This window comes from Rhinatrema bivittatum, chromosome 7 (assembly GCF_901001135.1).
Source record: "Rhinatrema bivittatum chromosome 7, aRhiBiv1.1, whole genome shotgun sequence".
Lineage (NCBI taxonomy): Eukaryota > Metazoa > Chordata > Amphibia > Gymnophiona > Rhinatrematidae > Rhinatrema > Rhinatrema bivittatum.
The window spans coordinates 255,931,235-255,952,886 of NC_042621.1; the positions used below are offsets into that span (position 1 = coordinate 255,931,235).

Sequence of the window (21,652 nt, forward strand, 5' to 3'; positions counted from 1 at the left end):
GTAATAATAATTTTAAATCGTTCTCACCTTTTCTATAATCTCTTACAAGTTAGCCCTGTTATTTGCCCTGTTATTTGTAACCTTATTTGTAATTTCCAACTTTGGTTCTATGTAAACCGACGTGATATGTACCAGTACATGAACATCGGTATATAAAAGCCTTTAAATAAATAAATAAATACCTCTATCATGTCTCTCCTATCTTGCATGAAGCATGACATTCTTTTTGTCATAAATTGTTTCAAGGGTCTCCCGGAAGCCTCCTCCAGCACTGCTGTGAAATTATTTTCCTAAGAGTTTTAGAGCTTCCGGGGCAAACCAGGAAATCAGCTAAGAAACATAAGGCTTTCAGGAACCCACCGCTAGCCATGAAGACACCATGTCGCAAAAATTATTGAAAAAAATTAATCTAAATGTGGAAAACACGTCAACCTCCCCGAGTTTATCAGTCAGGGAGGCTTAAGTGGCTCTTTAACCAAACGATTCACACCACAGAATCCCTGAAACTAGTGAGGCGGAAAATGCGGTGACGTAGACATCACAGATGAGAACGTTATTATCATACAACTACTTAACATGTCTACAGTACTACTTGACCCACACAGCGCTGAACACATACATAAAGCAGAGACGGTCCCTGGAGTTTACAGTCTAGTTGAGACGAGACGCACAAATAATTTCTAGCAATTACTTAAACATTACAGTCAAGCATGTTTAATGCGAGAAGTTTCAGGGTTTGCTTTTTTTGCCCCAATTAAAAACAATCTCATGGAAGTAAGTCTTTAAGCAGGACTTGAACACGGCCAGAGACGATACAAGATGCTCTTTTCCTATCAGCACAAATTTGGCCCCCTCCTTCCCTGGTATTAACATCTATGCCCCCCCTCAATATATTGCCACCATCCGCCCTTATAACCTTGCCCGCTCTGATTGGGCACATTGCATCCATCCCGCTCCTCTGATTGGACAACCTTCCAGCAGCGTCGGCTTTTGTTTTGAAGCTTGCGCGGCGCTCCACTTGTCACATGCCTGGGGTTTTACGATGTGCTCTAGACAGCAACGGATCTTATAACATTGCCACGCCAAAAAAAAAAAAAAATTTCTAAAGGCTGCCTTCTTCACCCGCTGCAAATACGGGGGAGAGCACGGGGACAAGACGGAACGGCCGTCTTTCTCTTACACTTCCTTTTAAACTTGCCTTCTAAGCGATTTCCAAACGGAACAGTTAAAAATAAGCCTGCGTCTACCCGATACTCAACCTGCTGCAGACGGGGAACCATCACCAGCTCCTTCATCACGTGATAAGTAAGATGGCAGCGCCGAGGAGGTCTCAGCCCGCCTTTCCTCAGCAAACAGGAAGTACTCGTTGCTGTCTCACAGTTGGCGCGGTTTTGCAACAGAGTTGGACTTCTACAGCCGCACATTTTTGTGGTCCGATCGCCGGGGTGACCTGAGCTGTATTTCAAGTTGGTGATAACAATGCCATGTTTGGAATGCGGTGGGTAAGAGGTGAAAGGTCAGAGGATGCTTCCGTTCGGTTAGGGATCCAAATTAGTGCCGGGCGCCGGGAAGATGCTACTTCTTGCTTTTCGATCCGTGCTCATACGAGGTCGGACTCCGCTGTTGTACCTCTCAAATAAAGGGGGAGCCCAGGTAGGAACTGGGGAAGACTTGCCCTGGGAGATCCTCTCTGGAGGGACGGATAACTAGTTTTTGTTTTAATTGCAGATTGGTAATACTGTACGTGGGATGTTACTGGCTATTGGTTGTTTTCTCTGGAAATATAAATCCTGAAAAGATAGGGCCTGAATAGACAAATATCAATCAAATAAATAAGGGCTTGAAGGGTCTTCAAGAAGTCACAAGGTAGAGTTGAAAGATGTCATTTCTTGTGTGCAAACCGAGCGCTCTGCAGGTTGTTAAATCTAATAAGTTGTATTAATACTAATGTAGACATTTCTGCCTTTCTATTGATGAAAGAATAAAAGGGTCACGAGGAAATAATAGTATAGTTTTGGTAGCCATGTTGATTCTGGAGAAAGCTAGATTGCATACAAGTTTTGATACCTTGTCGTGGACTAACATAAGAACTATCTTGAGACACCTATGTAATCGGCTTTGAATGCCTGAAAAAGCAGAATGATTCAAAATGAATTTTAAAGGTCATATGGTCAACTCATGCAGAAAGACACGGTTTAATGACACACAAAATGGCTTTACCCAAGGAAAGTTTTGCCACACATCTGCTTCATTTTTTTGAAGGGGTTAATAAACGTGGGTAAAGGTGAACTGGTAGATGTAGTTTTGGATTTTCAGAAGGCAAAAAAGACACAGTTACAGTGGAGATGGTACAGAGAAGGGTGACCAAAATGTTAAAGGTGATAGAATGGTTCCCCTATGAGGAAAGGCTAAAGAGGTTGTTCTTGGAGAAGAGATGGCCGAGGGGGAAATATGATAGAGGTCTATAAAATCATGAAAGGCCTAGAACAGGTAACTGTGAATCGGTTATTTACTCTTTCGGATAATAGGACTAGGGGGCACTCCATGAAGTTAGCAAGTATCATATTTAAAACAAATCAGAGAAAATTCTTTTTCACTCAATGCACAATTAAGCTCTGACATTTGTTGCCAGAGGATGTGGTTAGTGCAGTTAGTGTAGCTGGGTTTAAAAAAAGGTTTTGATAAGTTGTTGGAAGAGAGGTCCATTTAACTGTTATTAATCAAGCTGACTTAGGGAACTGCTATTACTGGCATCAGTAGCATGGGCTCTACTTAGTGTTAGGGTACTTGCCAGGTTCTTGTAGCCTAGATTGGCCACTATTGGAAATGGAATTCTGGGTTTGATAGACCCTTAGTCTGACCCAGTATTGCAACTTCTTATGTTCTAATAGGCAATTTCAGTTACTCGAGTATTGACTGAATAAATATCACATCAAGACATGCCAAGAAGATAAAGTTTCTATATGAAATAAATGATTGCTTCATAGAGCAGCTGGTACAAGAACCGACAAGAGAGGGAGCTATTTTAGATCTAATCCTTAGTGGAACACATGATTTGGTGTGAAAAGTAATGGTATTGGGCTTACTTGGCAATAATGATCATAACATGATCAAATCTGACTTGATAACTGCAAGGAAGACATTAAGGAGATCTACTGCAACAGCATTTAACTTTTGAAAGGGAGACTGATAAAACGAGGAAATTGATTAGGAAAAACTGAAAAAAGCAACTGCAAAAGTTAAGAGTTTACATCTGGCATGGAGGTTGTTTAAAAATTCCATCTTGGAAGCCCAGACCAAATATATTCCATGCATTTTAAAAGGTGGCAGACCAAATGACTGCCAGCATGGTGTTAAGGTGAGGTGAGAGAGGCTATCATAGTCAAAAGAATATCTTTAAACAAAAATGGAAAAAGTATCTGAATGAAGAAAATAGGAAACAGCATAAGTGCTAGCAAGTTAGATACAAAGTATTGATAAGAAAGGCAAAGACAGAATTTGAAAAGCTTGCTAAGGATGCAAAAATTCATAAATACCTTTTCGGGTACATTTTGAAGCAAAAAGCCTGCAAGGGAGTCAGTTGGATCATTAGATGAACATGGAGTAAAAGGGGCAATAAAGGAGGACATGTTTAATAGCAGAGAGGTCATTTCTTCTGACTTTACTGAGGAAGATGTAAAGCAGATACCCAAGCCAGAAGTAATGATACAGAGGAAGTGAATCAAATCTCAGTGAACCTGGAAGATGTAATAGGGCAAGTTGGCAAACCTAGATGGTATACATTCTGTAAACAAAATAGCCTGCTTCTCGCTCCCTTTCCTTTTCTCTCTGGGAAGTGGCAGTGCTCCCAACTATTTACCTTATATGCAATCCAAGAAGCCCAGGAAAGGACAACTATTTGCCTCAGTCAGATATTTTCAGACTTATTTCTCAGAATAATTCCTACCATTTATGCCTCTTACTTATACTACAATCCTCAATACAACAGATACTTAAGCAGTAAACAAAGCACATTATAGGAGAACTCTGAGCCATACATGTCACATAAACTAGACCTGTTTAGGAAGTTATTAATAAACATATCTATTCCTATAACTTTAGGAGATGCTTTCAATCTCACCCTGGAGCAGTCTCTGTGTGAGTCAGGAAAGATGCTGAAGGTTGTCCATTGGGTTGTAGGGAGGGGCAGAGAGCAATGGCTTGGGTGTCATCTTCAGGTGTTAATGGGTCATCTTCCTTTCAAGCCCTGCTGCATATGTAGGAGCTTATACATAATAAACAGAATCATGAAATGGGGGTCTCTTCTTCATTTCGGACTGCTGGACTCCCCACTCTGGATCTTGTGATCTCTGGCCGCATGACATCTGATCTTGTGACATCTTGACTGGGCCTCTGACCTGACTGTGACAGAGTTCCCTTGCCTGATAAGCCCACCTTCTTGGATTGATTTTCCTGGTCTCCAGGCAGATTTGGCCTCTGCTGCAGGTCTGAACTGTCCTTATACACCCAACTGGCCTCTTTGTCTCAGGACCTCTGTTTACGGAGAGAAGTTGTCTCTCTTCAGAGAGGCCTAGTTAAATAACTGCTGGCAGGGCAGATAACTCAGCCATGTATTGCTATTCTGGCCAGAGTTGATCTCTGTATTTCTTTGCTGGAACACAGGTGAAGGTCAATTCATGAAGTCAGAAATCATCTTTTATTGCAGAGAAGTAAACCACCTGGTATCTCCTATAATCACAGAATGCTTAAAGAACTGAAAAATGAAATTGCAGACCTACTATTAGATATCTGAACTACCATTAAAATCTGCTATGGTACTGAAGATTGGAGGGTGGCCAGTGTAACGCTAGATTTTAGAAAGGGTTCCGGGAGTGGTCCAGGAAATTACAGACCAATGAGCCTGATGTGAGTGACAGGAAAAATGGTTGAAACTATTATAAAGAACAAAATTACTGAACAATATAAATAGTTATAGTTTAATGGGACAAAGCCAACATGGATTTAGCCAAGGGAAGTCTTTCCACATCAGTCTGCTACATTTTTGTTGAGCCAGTTGATAGAATTTACCTGTATTTCCAGAAAATGTTTGACAAAGTACCTCATGAGAGACTGTTGAGGAAACTATAAAAATTCATGGGATAGGAGGTAATGTTCTATTGTGGATTGAGAACATGTGAAAATAAAAAACAGACAGTAGGTCTAAATGGTCCTTTTTCTCAATGGAGAAAGGTGAATAGTGGAGTGCCCCATGGATCTGTATCGGGATCGCTGCTTTTTAACATATTTAAAAATGACCTAGAGCAATGGTTTCCATGGAGGACACCCAGCCAGTCATATTTTCAGGGTATTCATAATGACTGTGCCTCCACAGTGTGCAGGTTTTATCTCATGCATATTCATTGTATATATCCTAAAAACCGTACTGGCTGGGGGTCCTCTAGGACAGGTTTGGAAGCCTCTGACCTAAAGACTAGAACGAGTGCGGTGATCAATTTTGCTAATGATACAAAATTATTCAAAGTTGATAAATTGCAAGAGGACACTGGGAGATTGGGTATTGAAATGGCAGATGACAAGTATAAGTTATGCACACAGGGAAAAGCAATCTAAATTATAGCTATACAACCCAAAGTTCCACATTGGGAATCGCCACCCAGGAAAATGACTTAGGTGTCATTATGGATAATATGTTGAAATCCTCTGCTCGGTGTGAGGCAGCCAAGAAAGCAAATAGAATGCTAGGAATTATTAGAAAAGGAATGGAGAATTAAAATAGAAAATATCATAATGCCTCTTTTCCTAGCGTGTAGCCATATGGACTCAGGACCAGTGGGTTATGTGCTCCTCTGCTAGCAGATGGGAGATGGAGTCAGATGTCAAAGCTGATGTCACCCTAGATATACCCCTACAGTGACCTCAGCTTCTCAGTATTTCTCCGTCTCCCTAGCAGATGAGGTCACTATTCTCTCGCTAGCACATTGCTAACGGGATCAGAAATAAAAGATCATTTGCCTTAAATGAAGAATTGGCCCCGCTCTCCTGTGGTGATACCTAAGGGTCCCTCCCCCAGTCGAGAATTCCTGAGGTGATTCCAATCCCTCCGAGGTGCCTTGGTCCGGTAGTCTTTTCCTGGCGTGGACTTAGCCGCTGAAGCGGCTGAAAGGCAGCGGGTGCAAAGTCAAGCACGGAGGTGAAGGCCAAAGCCCACTCCCCCCACAGCTGGAGACAGTCTCTGCACTCGGCCGGTAAACGCTGAGACCAGGTAAGGGTTTTTTTGTTTTTTTTTTTTAATTCTTAAAGCCAGAGAACAAGAGGGACTCCAGTGAGTCTTCTCTGGTCTCCTTCTCGGCGAGCCGTACTGATCCCGGCGAGGTAACAAGGGGAGGCTCCGAATGGGATGGGCATGCCCCGTTTTCGGCTTGGTGAGTTAGCCAAGTGGCAGCCCTCGGCCTCGCGGTGGGCTCCGGCACCATCTTCTCCCTTCGGCTGTCGGTACACATGGGGCAGGCCGGACAATCGGTGCACCCAACTTGTGCATCGGTAACTTAGCAGCACGCACAGCCTCGCTCATATCGACGCGCGTAGAACTGCGTTTGTAGACACACGCATAACACCTCGCGTATTTACCTGTGCAATTATACACAGAGACAATGGCACCGGCGGCAAAGAAGCTCAGAAGGCACTTCCTTTGCACAGCCTGCCACATCAGAGCCGCACAACCTGAACTGGAGTCCTGCCTGGGTCAACACTGCGAGGAAGCCCAGGGAGGACCATCCAAGCCTGGTCCTTTACAATCGGAGGATGGGTCAGGAACTACCTCATCAGACAGCACCCCGGAGCTAAGCAATTCCGAAATAGCATCCTCTCCATGAGAGGGCATCTCAGTGGCCCCTACTCAGACTCTTCCTGGAGCTAATATAGATCCAGGGGCCTTCTCATGGTTGGAATTTTTCCAGGGACTGCAAGCCTTCGTTCAGGCACAGGCAGCCCCAGCCATGACCCGGGTGGAATCCCAGCTGGGAGCACCTGACCCTCCCAGCCCTGCTCGGGTACCTCGAGACATGCCCCACCTTACCAAGAATGTCCTTGGCAGGTCTCCAGACACCACAGATGACGATGGTGGCTCACTGGAGGAAGGGGAAATCCCTCCAGGCCTGGAACAATATAGAACCATGCTTCGCTTCTTCTACAAAGACGAATTGCCAGCTCTTGTCTCCCAGACTCTGAAGAGACTGGGGATTCCAGGCACGGACCCTATGGCGGAACCAAAGAGGAAATCCCATCTTGGTGTCCCTTCGTAAAGCCTCATGCTATTTCCCAATGCTGGAAGCTATCCAGGAACTGATTGATCTGAAATGGGATGCCCCGGAGACTAACTTTAAAGTAGGTCGGGCCTTGGAAGCCTTGTACCCACTAGATCCAGCGACCAAGAAACACCTGAGTTTTCTGAAACGCAGATGGTCTGCGCAGATGGTCTGCGCCGTCTCAAAGCAAACAACCATTCCCATTGAGGGAGGGGCAGCATTGAAGGATACTCAAGATAGACTATTAGAATCCATCCTTAAGCAAGCCTTCGACGCAACAGCTATGACACTGCAGATCGCTTTCTGCTGCGCACTGGTGGTATACTCCTGTTTGCTCCTCTGGAGAGAGGCAGGTAGTTCCAGAACGTATGCCGAAGAAGCAATTGAACCTGCCGCAGCCTTCCTGATGGACGCAAGCTCAGACCTGGTGCATACCTCAGCCAGAGGAGTAGCCTCGGTAGTGGTGGCCAGAAGGCAGTTATGGTTGTGGTACTGGTCTGCAGACGCGACTTCTAAGGCGAATCTCACAAGAATGCCCTTTAAGGGATCTCTCCTATTCGGAAGCGAATTAGAGAAGTTAGCCAGTAAGTGGGGTGAATCTCCAGTGCCTCGGCTACCGGAAGACAGAGGAAAAAGATCCCATCGCCCCTTCCCCAGGAGACCTAGGGGGCAGAGGCTGCCAATGTTTCCAATCCTATAGAAATTCGTTGTTCCAGGCACCACGACCATCAGGGAGGTCTCAGTCCTTTCAGAACAGACAACCCAAGAGAGGAACAGGTCCAGGGGCAGGATTGACTAGAGCTTCCCAATGAGGATGGGACGACCCATCCACAGGAAGAAGAAATAGGGGGTCGACTCTCCTTCTACCAACGATGGGTCGAGATCACGTCGGACTAATGGGTACTAAACATCATACAAAAAGGCTACTCTTTGGAATTTTGTAGCATCCCTCGGGACAAATTTATGATATCACCCTGCCAGTCTGAAGGCTATAACTCCGGTTCCTACATCCCAGCAAAATACAGGGCGCTATTCTATCTATTTTATTGTGCCCAAGAAAGAAGGGTCATTCCGACCCATCCTGGACCTCAAGAACATCAACCGTCGTCTGCGGATCCTACACTTCCGCATGGAAACTATCTGCTCAGTAATAATGGCAGTGCAACTAGGAGAGTTCCTAACCTCCCTGGATCTCTCAGAGGCCTTCATTCACATCCCAGTCCATCCAGACCACCAATGTTTTTCTACATTTTGTGGTACTGGGCCACCATTAAAAGTTCCGGGCGCTACCCTTCGGCCTGGCAATCATCCCCAGAACATTCTCCAAAATTATGGTTGTCGTGGCGGCAACACTGAGGAAAGAAGGGATCTTGGTACACCCTTAATTGGATGACTGGCTGATCCGGGCGAAGTCTTTGGAAGAGAGCCTTCAGGTGGCCAGCAGAGTCAAGAACCTTCTGCAGGGGAACTGGTTGGGTCGTGAACATGGTCAAGAGAGTAGTCTGCAGCCCTCTCAGTCCTTAGAGTACCTGGGGGCCCGTATCGACATCAAACAGAAAAAGGTCTTCCTCCCTTCCCCAAGGAAAAGAGAAAACTGATGGAACAAGTACACCGATTATTGACCACTATGCGCCCTGAAGCATGGGACTACCTTCAGGACCTCAGGCTCATGGCATCAACTCTGGAAGTAGTACTGTGTGGCAAGGGCTCACATGCGACCACTCCAACGCTCCTTCCTATCATGCTGAAACCCACTGTCCCAAGACTACTCTATTTGCTTCCACCTACCAGCGGAGGTATGTTCTCAGCTTCAGTGATGGCTGCAAGAAAGTACCTAAGCAGAGGTATAAGCCTATCCCCAGTGAACTGGATCGTGCTCACCTCAGACGTGAGCCTCCGAGGGTGGGGAGCCCACTGTCAGGAACTGACAGCCCAAGGACAATGGAACAAGGAAGAGGCGGAATGGATCATAAACCACCTGGAAGCTCGAGCAGTCAGACTAGTGTGCCTGCAGGTCAGCCACAGGCTCCAAGGGCAAGCGATTTGAGTGATGTCTGACAACGCAACAACGGTTGCCTACATCAACCGCCAGGGAGGAACCAGGAGCCACAGGTGGCTCTGGAAATAGACCCCCTCATGGCATGGGCAGAGGTAAACCTACAAAGGATCTCTGCCTCCCACATCACAGGGAAAGACAATGTCTCAGCAGACTTCCTCAGCAGAGAAAGCCTGGACCCGAACAGCGGCTTTCAACTGATAGTAAATTGCTGGGGCCTCTCAACCATGGACCTACTTGGCCACCTCTCTCAATGCCCAAGCCCCCAGGTTCTTGAGCTACACTCCCAAGGGATCGATGCCCTCGTCCAGACCTGGGCAAGATCATCCGCAAAATAGAACACCACAGAGGACTAGTCCTAATATTGGCCCTGGATTGGCCAAGACGCCCATGGTACGCAGACATGCAAAGACTCCTTGCGGGGAGCCTTCTGTGCCTACCTCCACACAGGGACCTTCTCCAGCAGGGCCAGATTCTTCTCAAATCTCTTACGGTCTGGCCCTTGAGAGGACTCGCCTGAAGAAGCGCGGTTACTCAAAGGCCGTGATCGCCACACTCGGAAGTTCTCAACGTCTCTGGCATACATACGGATCTGGAGGATATTCGAAGCGTGGCGCAAGTACCATGGGGTGCCCCTACGAACAGCCAAGATTCCCATGATTCTGGAATTCCTACAGGGCGGTATGAAAAAAGGGTTGTCGCTCAACTCCCTCAAGGTTCAGGTAGCAGCCCTCTCCTGCTTCAGAGCCGAAGTGAACGAAATCATTCTGTCAGCTCATCCGGACTTGGCCAGTTTCCTAAAAAGGGTTAAACAACTCCGTCCGCCCCTAAAGTGGCCGGTCCCACTATGAAACCTCAATCTGGTATTGGACTTTCTAGCGGGGTCTTCCTTCAGACCAGTGCGCAGTCTGTCACTACGCCTCTTAATGTTGAAGACTGTATTCCTGGTGGCAATATGTTCGGCCAGTTGAATCTCTGAGCTACAGGCATTATCTTGTCGGGACCCATTCCTTAGGTACACTCCAGGATCGAAACAGAAGTATCTGTCTCTGGGTTTCACCTGAACCAAACCATCTCCGTATGGACAAGAATTCGGAAGACTCCCACCTTCTTCGCTATCTAAATGTTGGCAAACTCCTGATAAGGTACTTGGAACAATCAGAACCTGTACGCAAAACGGATAGATTGTTTGTTTGTTCTTCACAGTGGGAAGAAACAAGGCGAAGCGGCCTAGCGAGCGACCATAGCTCGTTGGATCAAGGAAGTAATTAAGGCAGCCTACATAGAGGCAGGGAAGCCATTGCCCCTGCAGATTAAGGCTCATTCTACTAGGGCCCAGGCGGTATCCTGGGCAGAAGCCAAACTGTGTTGTAGCCCGCTGAGATCTCTCGAGCGGCCTCGTGGTCTTCTCTACACACCTTCTTCAGGTTCTACCACCTGGATGACCAGGCTTGAGAAGACGCAGCACTCGAAAGGGCAGTACTCCGTGGGCCTCGGGCAGCCTCCCACCCTGTCTGGGAGTAGCTTTTGTACATCCCACTGGTCCTGAGTCCATCTGGCTACACAATAGGAAATGAGGAAATTACTTCCTGATAATTTTGTTTTCTTTAGTGTAGACAGATGGACTCAGCATCCCGCCCACGAGAAGCACCGCAGAGGAGCTTGGAAAGCGAACCTCGAGATTATACAAATACGGGTAAGCCATTGCCTACTCTTAGTTCAGGACACCCACAGTTCGGTTGATGTCAGCTTTATATTGGTTGAGTGCACTGGCAGTCTTCAGTTTGAATCAGTTTAATCAGTTTTAATCAAGTTGGTTTAAGCAGTCAAGATATATGTCCACAAGGACTTTTCGAGGAGAATGCGGAGGTCACTGCAGAGGTATATCTAGGGTGATGTCAGCTTTGAAATCTGACTCAGTCTCCCATCTGCTAGCAGAGGAGCACATAACCCACTGGTCCTGAGTCCATTTGTCTACACTAAGGAAAACTGAATTATCAAGTAAGTAATTTCCTCAATCGCTCTCTGGTCAGACCACACTTTCAGTATTTTGTGCAATTCTGATTTCCGCATCTCAAAATATATATATATAGCAGAATTAGAAAAGATACAAAGGAGGGCAATCAAAATGATGATGGGATGAAACTATTCCCCTAGGAAGAAAGGCTAAAGAGGTTAGGATTCTTCCGCCATATGAAGAGACAGCTGAGGGGAGATATGATAGAGATCTTATAAAATGAGTGGAATGGAAAGGGTAAACACAAATCGGTTGTTTACTCTTTCAAAAAGTACAAACAGGACACAATGAAATTACTAGGTGATACTTTTAAGACTTGTTTGTTTGTTTTGTGTGTTTTTTACTCAACGCATAATTCAACTCTGGAATTCATTGCTAGAGGATGTGGTGAAAGATATGTGTTGCTGGGTTTAAAAAAAGGTTTGGACAAGTTCCTGGAAGGAAAGTCCATAAAAAATTAAGATGGACTTGGGGAAATCCACTGCTTATCCCTGCAATATGCAGCATGGAATCTACCAACCTTTTGGGATCCTGCTAGGAACTTGTGACCTGGATTGACCAATATTGGAAACAGGATACTGGACTTGATGGATCTTCTGGTCTGATCCAGTATGGCAAATCTTATGTTCTTAAACGATTAATAATTTTATTAACTACTGTTATAACTGTGAGTGCTGGTTAATTCTTTGGTTTACCAAACAACATCTTTATGTAGAGAAAACTGCAATGGAAATATCTTATCCAGAAACGAGGGCAGAGCAGCACAGTTGAAGAAGCAGCTGTTCTAGGTAGAGCTGCTGTGGGCACCATCCCTAATTCTTCCACAAACCGAATCGTGGGACGCTGGTTGCTGGTCTGCAGTGGCATGGTGGCTGGAGCTGTCATCCTTGGAGGAGTGACAAGGTGAGATGAAATTCTCTTGAGCCTTAAACTAACTCTCCAGAAGCGAAAATGAAGGAAGAAAGCATGGAAAATCTGCTGAATGAAGTGATTCATAAAACAGAATGGGGTAGATTTACAAAAAATGCACGTTCACGTACTTTTGTTGGCGCATCAGTCGCAAACAAAAGTATGCTGGATTTTAGTAGATACGCGCGTAGCCGCTAAAATCCAGGATCGGCGCGCGCAAGGCTGCCGATTTTGTGCAGCCGGCGCGCGCCAAGCCGCGCAGCCTGCCTCCGTTCCCTCCAAGGCCGCTCCGAAATCGGAGCGGCCTCGGAGGGAACTCGCTTTTGCCCTCCCCTCACCTTCCCCTCCCTTCCTCTATCTAACCTACCCCCCCGGCCCTATCTAAACCCCCCCCCCCTACCTTTGTCCGGGGATTTACGCCTCCCGGAGGGAGAAGTAAATCCCCGCGCGCCAGCGGGCTGCTAGCGCCGAGACGCAACCTGGGGGCGGTTCCGGAGGGCACGGCCACGCCCCCGGGCCTGCCCCCAAAATGCCGCGCCGATCAGCCCCGCCCCCAACACGCCCCCCTCGAAAAACCCCGGGACTTACGCGAATCCAGGGGCTCTGCGCGCGCCGGCGGGCCTATGGAAAATAGGCGAGCAGGGCTTTTAAAATCCGCCCCAATATGTCTAATTTCCAGATTTTGGGGTTAGCCTCACAATTATCCCACCAAGATGAATCTTGTTAACAAAGTTTTGCAGTCCCTAGGTCTGTAGGAAAGCTAGAATCAATTGTTGCTGCAAACGTTTGTGTCTCATGGCCTGATAGGACTTCATTAATGTTGAAGGTAACATAATGGGATTTTTTATATTGTACAGACTACAAATAGTTTTTCAGAGCATTTTTTTTTCTAGTGATGTAAGAACTGCTGAACTGGATCAGCCCAAAGGCCTTCTAGCCTAGCATCCTGTTTCTTATATTGACAAGCAGTGGATGCTTAAGAGTGTATGAGAGTGGTCCATCCCTGACATACACTTCCAGTTTCCAGCAATCTAGATATAAGGATACACTGAACCTGGGGTTATGTTCCTGGTTGTTATGTTAAATAGCTTAAGACTGATGTTATCCAAGTTAAGGTTTTGTAGCCACCTGTCAGTCCTTTCTGGATTTAGGATTATTGGGAGTTCCTCTGTCTTAATGCAGGCTGACTGAATCTGGGCTCTCCATGGTAGACTGGCACTTGGTGAAAGAAATGAAACCTCCAGCAACACAAGATGAATGGGAGTTAGAATTCATAAAATACCAGCAGTACCCAGAATTTAAAATGTAAGTTTCTGACATTAGCAAATGAGAGAACACTACTGATGATAGAAGTAAGCGTAGATTTGTAGATGTTAATCCTTTAGAGCTGGGAAGGCAAACCTTTTGGGCCTAAGGGCCATGCTGTGAGCCACCCTTAAAGTCTGAGCAGAGGAGAGGGAGGGGTACCCTGAAGTCACTGAGGAGCAGAAGTCTGGGAGGCACACAGCAGCAGCAACATTTTGGCCCGTGGATGTCACTTCCAGGCAGCAGCGAATTGCTTTTGCCACTGCAAACCAGATGAAAACCTCCTGTGGGCAGTTGTATGTTTACCTCCTGCTTTACATCATACAGAAGGACGAGAAAGACGGGGAGGGCTTGCAACAAATACAAGTGAGGGGGGAGAAGGTGGGGGCACACCAGCAGTGACAGTTATGCATAGCTGTCTTGTTCTGACTCCTCTGCAGTTTGAACCATGATATGACACTGACTGAGTTCAAGTTTATCTGGTACATGGAATACTCGCATCGTATGTGGGGCCGGGCTGTTGGGCTGGCATACATTCTCCCAGCCATCTACTTCTGGAGGAAGGGTTGGTTCAGTCGTGGCATGAAGGGCAGCGTTCTCGGCCTCTGTGGTATTGTCTGTTTCCAGGTAAGACCAATTGCAAACCCAGGAAATTGAGGAAAATAAGGTGTGTACTACTCATTGCAACAGATAGGGGTGCCTTAAGCACACGTCTGCTATGGGATGTTAGTACTCAGCAGGAAGGCTGGGGTTAGCTAAGCATTAGTGGTAAAGCTTGCTGTAGCATAGTATATGGCTGGACTTATTACCATCAAATGGCTTTTCTGCAGTATGCGAGACATGCTTCACCTCTGTCTTTAGCTGCAGTCTCTCCCTCTTTAATCCTTGTATGCCATCTCATGGGTCTCTTGTGTGGAAGCCTCAAGGGTTGTGCAGCCTGGGAGGGAAATTGCAATTATTTCATTTTCCTTTATTTGTGCAAGGTTCAGTGTTCTCCATGTTCTGTGCCTTGCACTGTCCTGTTTCAGATCTGGCTTGCAAGAGATTTAAACTTTAGTTTTTCTGGGTAATTACAGATCCCAGAAAATTCAAATTTAATGTGCAATTTTCTGCAATCCTAACTCTATCCCATATGGAATCTGAAGGAAAGAGAATGCGACTCCCCAGAGTACTAATCTGTAGAAATAAAGTTTCCCCGGGCATAGTACTGTGGAAGGGATAAGGAACAGTGCTTCTTTAATAACCCAACAGCTTGTAGGTGAACTGGAACACAAGGTAAAAAGTGTTTTGTCCAAGGTCACATAGGGACCTCTAGGTAGAAAGTCACCTCTCCTCCTAACATTGTGATATTTTTTGCCAAGACTGAAGTCCATAGAAGTGGTGATTTTGCTATAGCTTATCCATGTTCCTGTTTAATGAGCTTGACTAGTTGTCTTCTGGCAGGGGCTGCTTGGATGGTACATGGTAAAAAGTGGACTGGAAGAAAAGCCAGATTCTTATGACATCCCGCGAGTGAGTCAGTACAGACTAGCTGCCCACTTGGGCTCAGCACTGGTTCTGTACTGTGCCAGTCTCTGGAATGGATTGTCCCTGCTGCTTCCACAACATAAGGTAAGAGAAGGATTTTGTGCTCTTTCTATGTTAGATTATTTAATACACAACTCAGTGTGATCTATGCAGGTGACATAAAGGGAAGCCTTTCTCTTGATCTGGAAGAAGCAGAGTGATGCCTCTTCATATTTTTCAGCTTCCGGTGTATAGCAGTGCTGTAGTCCATGGCAGTACTTCATATACTCTGTGGCACAGGAAGCCAACTTTTTTTTATTTTTTTTCCCCCCCCCCCCCCCCCCCCAAGAGATAAAATTCTAGAACAAGAGGTCATAGTATAAAGTGCAGGAGGACAGACTCTGGTGCAACATCAGAAAATATTTCTTCTCAGAAGGGCTAGTGGATGCATGGACTGTCCTCCCAGTGGAGGTGATGGAGACAAACAGTAATGGAACTGAAGACCGCCTGGGGTAAACACAGAGGGACCCTGGTTGTGAAGATGTGAGGGGAAAGCCAGAGATCAGCTGCGGTCTATGGCATGGAGAGGAGCCGCCTGTCTTGATACATGACAAAGGAAAGTGCAGGAGGGAGGTTCTAGAAGCCAAATTTAGGATTTTAGGTAGAAAGCTGAAATCCCAAACCTCCAGGGTAGCATTCTCTGAAATACTCCCTGTTCTACATGCAGGGCTCCAGAGTCTCAAAGCGTGGATGAGATGACAATGCAGGGAAGAGGGTTTTGGGTTCATTAGGAACTGGGCTTCATTTCGGTTGGGGGGCGGCTCTACCTTAACCAGAGTGAAACCAGGCTGCTGGCACTAACCTGTGCGCTCTCCTTTTTAAAGTTTTTAAACTAGATGATGGGGGAAAGCCGGCAATCGCTTAAAAGCGCATGGTTTGGAATGATGTATCTTTGAAGGATACTAAGAGAGCAGGGAAAATAGGGCATCCCAGTAGAGAGGATGCAATAAATGCCAAAGGGGACCAGGTGCCTTTAAATGCAGAAAGATTCCAAATTACCCTTGTCAACTGATGAGCAAGTTGAGCATACTTTGAAATGTTTGTATACAAATGCTAGAAGTCCAAAAAATAAGACGGGAGAATTAGTGATTATTACTGGATGAAGAGGTAGATATAGTTGGCATCTAGGAGACCTAGAGGAAGGAAGATAATCAATGGGACACTGATACCAGGGTACAAATTTATATCAAAATAAGATGGATCAAATTGGTGGAGGTTTGGCACTATATGTAAAAGAGAGCATTGAGTCAAACAGGATAACATTTAGTTTTGCAGGAAACAAAACAATGTTCTATCTCTTTTTTTTTTTTTTTTTTTTATATATATAAATTCATAAAGGAAATAAAAATAGTAGAGGAGGGGGTGAATTACCGTCCACATGGCCAGAATGAACTAACAGACAATGAAATGCTAAAAGAAATTAGGGAGGCTAACAAAATAGTAGCACAGTAATAACGGGTGATTTCAATTACCCCAGTATTGACTGGGTGAACGTCACATCAGAATATGCTAGAGAAGTAAAGTTCCTGGATGAAATAAATGGCTGCTTCATGGAGCAGATGGTACAAGAACCAACAAGTTGGGAGCCAATTTTGAAACACAGGGTTTGGTACAAGAGCTAACAGTGTTGGAGTCCGCTCTCCCGCATCTTTACTGTATCGGCCCGAATTTGTACTGCTCTTACATAAGGCTTATATGGAGGCAGAAGCTGATTTGATTTCACAGCAACCTCCTCCATCAAAGAGACCCAGGCCTGCTGACAATCAGGAGGTGCTCTGGGCTCCTATACCTCGGCCATTCCCTGGTGCAGGGGCAACGCTAGCTCCTTCGTCTGACCCCCGCGCCCCAAGATCCCGCTGCGGATCCGGGCGCGAAGGTGGATAATTCCGCTCCGGTTGAGGGGGATGATTCACGGGTGCTCCAGCTGTTCAGGAGGGACGAGCTGCATCCTCTAATCCCGCATGTGCTTACTGAGCTTGATCTTCCAGCTCCACAATCGGTGGCAGATCAGCACTCCTATTTTCCTCTAGTTCTTTTGTTCCCCTAAGATCCCTTTTCTCCTTACATTACTTGTTCATACAGTTTCTTGTTCCTTGTAAAGCCTGTTGCTAGTTTTGTTCTTTGTAAACCGATGAGATGTTCCCAACGTACGTCGGTATATAAATGCTATTAAATAAATAAATTGTCAGGTCTTCGAGCCCTTCCTATATCTTTTCCGTTCCACCCAAGCCTGTTACAGCTCATGACTCTGGAATGGGATGCCCTGGAAGCCACTCTACGCGTTAGCAGGGCCATGGAGAAGCTCTAGCCGCTCCTGGATGAGTTCTTGGAACTCCTTAAAATTCCTAAAGTGGATGCAGCCATATCGGCCATCGCCAAGCACACCACTATTCCGGTGACAGGCGGAGCTGCCCTCAAGGATCTACAGGACAGGAAACTCGAGATTCTTCTTAAGAGAATATTTGAAGTGTCAGCGCTTGGGGTTAGGGCAGCCATCTGCAGTAGTCTCATGCAGAGAGCTACCCTTAGATGGATACAGCAGCTGCTTACGGCACAGGAACTTCCCCCGGCAGAGGCGGAACAGGCGGACCGGATGGAAGCAGCGGTCACTTAAACGGCTGATGCTCTGTATGATCTTCTGAGAATGTCTTCCGCTGTGGCAGCGAGGAGATTGCTTGGCTGCGCAATTGGTCAGCTGACGTCTCTTCCAAGTCTCAGTTGGGATCTTTCCCATTTAAGGGGAAACTCTTATTTGGAGACGACCTGGAAAATCTTATCAAGGACTTGGGGGGAGAACAAGGTTTACAAATTGCCGGAGGACAGTTCCTATAGGGGTCATTTCCGGGGCCAGCGGCATTTTCGGTCTAGTCGGGCCCCGTCGTTTCCTCCTCGACAAGCGCCATCGAGGTCCCAGGCTTGGGCCCGTTCCTTTCGAGGCAGGCGGCCTCCCCGAGACGAACTTCCCAAGGATTCTCCAACACCAAATCCCAATGAAGGTGCGCCGGCCCATTCCTCCGTTCCGGTGATCGGGGGCCGTCTCTCTCTCTTTCGAGAGGAATGGGTCAAGATCACGTCGGATCAATGGGTCTTAAACATTATAAATTGCGGTTACGCTTTAGATTTTGCTCGCCCACTGCGGGATCTTTTCTTGGTATCTCCTTGCAGGTCTCGGGCAAAACGGCAAGTGGTACTCCAGACCCTGGGTCATTTGAAGGACCTGGGAGCGATCGTTCCAGTCCCGCCGGGCGAGTGCCAGACCGGCAGATACTCCATTTACTTCATAGTTCCCAAAAGGAGGGCTCATTCCGTCTGATCCTGGACTTGAATAAAGTTAAGAGGGCCCTTCGGGTTCCCCGTTTTCGCATGGAAACCTTGAGGTCCAACATCGCGGTCGTCCACAAAGGCGAATTTTTGGCCTCTAGATCTGACGGAGGCGTATCTGCATATCGGCATACAGGAGCACCATCAAAGGTTTCTCTGGTTCATGGTGCTAAGTGAGCATTATCAGTTTCAAGTGCTCCCGTTTGGTCTGGCAACAGCGCCTCTTGTATTCACCAAGGTAATGGTGGTGGTAGCAGCGGCTCTTCGAGAGGGGATTCTGGTTCATCCCTATTTGGATGAGTGGCTGGTTCGGGTGAAGTCTCAACACCTTTGCAGGCAGGCAGTTCAGTCGGTGTTACTGCGTCTTCAGTCACTCGGCGGGGTTGTCAAATTCCCCAAGAGTCAGCTGGTTCCGTCGCAAGTGTTTGAGTTCCTGGGTGCACGTTTCGACACGGTGGTGGGCAAGGCTTTCCTTCCCGTGCAGAGAATGACCAAACTGATGACTCAGGTTCACCGTCTGATGGCCCTCCCCTTGCCCAGAGTTTGGGACTACTTACAGGTTCTTGGTTCTATGGCTTCTACTCTGGAGTTGGTTCCCTGGGCGTTCGCTCATTTGAGGCCTTTGCAGAGGGCGTTACTTTTCCGCTGGGATCCCAAGTCCGAGGTCTCAGAGTCAGGATTTAGTTATCCAGACCAGTGTCCATCAGCAATTGGAAAATGAAGATCTTGAATTATGCTCCCGATCCCTAAACCAGTTATTCAGCTGTTAGAGAATAAATTACATCTACCAGGTGATCCGGAAGAACCAGAGAACGTAACTCTAAGACATTTGGAGAGCAGTCTCGGGAATGGAGGCTGTCGTTTCTTAACCTGTCTCCCAATTATCTGATTATACTGTAAAAGCCTCTAAAACGTTTCTGGACTTAGAACATAGAACAGCTGCAATAGAGGGGCACTAATAACCACTAATAACATACAATCTGTTATCGCAACGAGCATTAAAGATAGCTTATGTTTACATAATAGCATTATCTAGTTGTTCAATTCTATGAGAAATAAGAACTTAAGGTTTGTGAACTTTTTATTTGGAACTTTTATATACCGACATTCATGTGCAAACGAACATATCAGATCAGTTTACAGTGAAACAAAAACGCATAAATGAATGCATTACATCGAACAAGGGATATTGGTAACTGGGATCAAAAGCTAGATTGTCACAGAATTGTTTAGGAAATATATCAGTGAAGTTTTACTAATTGTTCAGGATAAAGAGATCAAGTTATCTAAATGCTATTATCTTCCGGAATATAAGCATGTGCAGAGTCTTGATGGGGGCACCAATAATTTAGCATTAGATAATAGTCTGGATGTGTTGGAGTTTCTCCAGGACTCTCAGGATGTTATAGCTAAAAGAGCCACCTTATTGGTTACCTTTGTAGTGGTTATGGATAAGGATTTAATCTTTAAACAATACTTTAAATTTAAATTCGTAGAATTTTGTGGTCAAAAGGTTCTCGTGTTCCCGATGTATCCCGAGAAACTCAGCTTTGTAGGAAGTTCTTTTTCATATAAGCAGCGTAAAATTTCACTTGGTGCTACTTTTTTCCTCGTTTCCCTCTAAGTGTCTGGTAACTTACCAAGGGAAATTGTATGTGTTCCTAGATCCAGTTCTCTTGGAGACCTTTTTGAATGATAAATCCTCAGTGGTTACTACAGATAGTTACTTAACAGGGAATAGTAGTCATTTGTTTGTATGTATGTATGTATAGCTGCAGTGATTAATATTGTATTTTCCTTTAGGTAATTACTTATGTTTATTCCCACTAGATGTGGGCCTGAATTCTGTTACATTAATGATTATTCCTGTTATACTTATTGTATTTTCCTTTGTTGTCCAGAATATACCTTTTGATATTTATCTATGTAAATGATAAATAGTCAAAGATAATAAAAAATGCTAAAGATTTATTAGGAAAGAAATGGAGAATAAAACAAAAAATATTATAATGCCCCTGTATCGCTCCATGGTGCGATCTCATCTTGAGTATTGTGTGCAGTTCTGGTCACCACATCTCAAAAAAGATATAGCAGAATTGGAAAAGATACAGAGAAAAGGGTACCAAAATAATAAAAGGGATGGAATGAGTCCCCTATGAGGAAAGATTAAAGAGGCTAGGACTTTTCAACTTGGAGAAGAGATGGCTCAGGGGAGATATGATAAAGGTCTATAAAATAATGAGTGGAATGAGAATGCAATCTGTTCACTCTTTCGAAAAGTACAAATACCATGGGACACATAATGAAGTTAGTAGTTTTAAATGTATTATCTACTAAGAGAGAATATTTTTTTTTACTCAACACATAATTAAGCTCTGGAATTTTTTGCCAGAGGATGTGGTGAAAGCTATTAGCGTAGCTGTGTTCAAAAAAAGGTTTGGACAGGCTCTTGGAGGAAAAGTCCATTAACCATTATTAAGGCAGAGTTGCAGAAATCCACTGCTTGTTCTTGAGATAAGCAGCTTGGAATCTATCTACGCCTTGGGATCTTGCAAGGTACTTGTGACCTGGATTGGCCACTGTTGGAAACAGGTTACTGGGCTTGATGGACCTTTTTGGTCTGACCTGGTATGGCAAGTCTTGTGTTCTTATGCATTGCACCAAGAGTAAGAGTGGACAGACTAGATAGGCTTAATGATCCTCATGTCATATTCTGTTTGTATGAAGCACATGGTGATCACTCAGGTAAATGGAAAAGAACAAAGCACATTAGGAAGACAGATTTTTGTTTTAAGTGTCTCATTTCATTGTAGTACTGTATGGAGACCAATAGGGTGCCCTGTCTGCCTTGAATAGATAGTCTCTACCCCTTGAAGTTTACAGTCTGACTATTTAATGCCGATATTCAGAGTCATTTGTCCTCCTAAGTTCAGACAGCCAGATAGATGGCAGGATCTGAAAATCCTGTTGTACTGGCCAGCCCCAAGTTACCCATCTAAATCAGGGTAAGGCATGTTAGAGAAGAGTTAGTTATCCAACTGAGTTAGCTAGATAAATGCCAATTTTCAGCATTATTGGGCTAACTCAGCTGGATAATTTTGGAACATCCAAAGAGCTGTCTTAAAGTTGGCCAGATAAACTTCTCCAGCTAACTTTAAGATACTTTGCAATAAA

The 21,652-nt window shown here is 45.4% G+C and overlaps 2 protein-coding genes across 7 annotated transcripts in view; one reads left to right on the plus strand and one right to left on the minus strand.

Annotated features, from left to right (window-relative positions):
* Window positions 1-1,390, minus strand: part of CUTC (cutC copper transporter) — a 75,155-nt gene extending 73,765 nt beyond the window's left edge. Inside the window, exon 1 of one of the 4 annotated variants that reach the window (XM_029610084.1) lies at window positions 1,260-1,390. Coding sequence is in view for 1 of the 4 variants with exons in the window: in XM_029610083.1 (XP_029465943.1) it covers window positions 1,199-1,295 (97 nt within the window). In the remaining 3 variants the exon portion in view is untranslated. Of the gene's footprint in view, window positions 1-619; window positions 818-971; window positions 995-1,198 lie in introns of those variants that run through there. The other 3 variants (XM_029610083.1, XM_029610085.1, XM_029610086.1) reach the window with 3 other exon arrangements.
* LOC115095839 (cytochrome c oxidase assembly protein COX15 homolog) overlaps window positions 1,360-21,652 on the plus strand; it is a 41,554-nt gene continuing 21,261 nt past the window's right edge. For 2 of the 3 annotated variants that reach the window (XM_029610079.1, XM_029610080.1), the window contains exons 1-5: window positions 1,505-1,653; window positions 12,093-12,280; window positions 13,469-13,591; window positions 14,032-14,218; window positions 15,035-15,202. In XM_029610079.1, the coding sequence (XP_029465939.1) occupies window positions 1,573-1,653; window positions 12,093-12,280; window positions 13,469-13,591; window positions 14,032-14,218; window positions 15,035-15,202 (747 nt within the window). In that variant the 5' untranslated portion in view covers window positions 1,505-1,572. The other variant, XM_029610082.1, reaches the window with a different exon arrangement.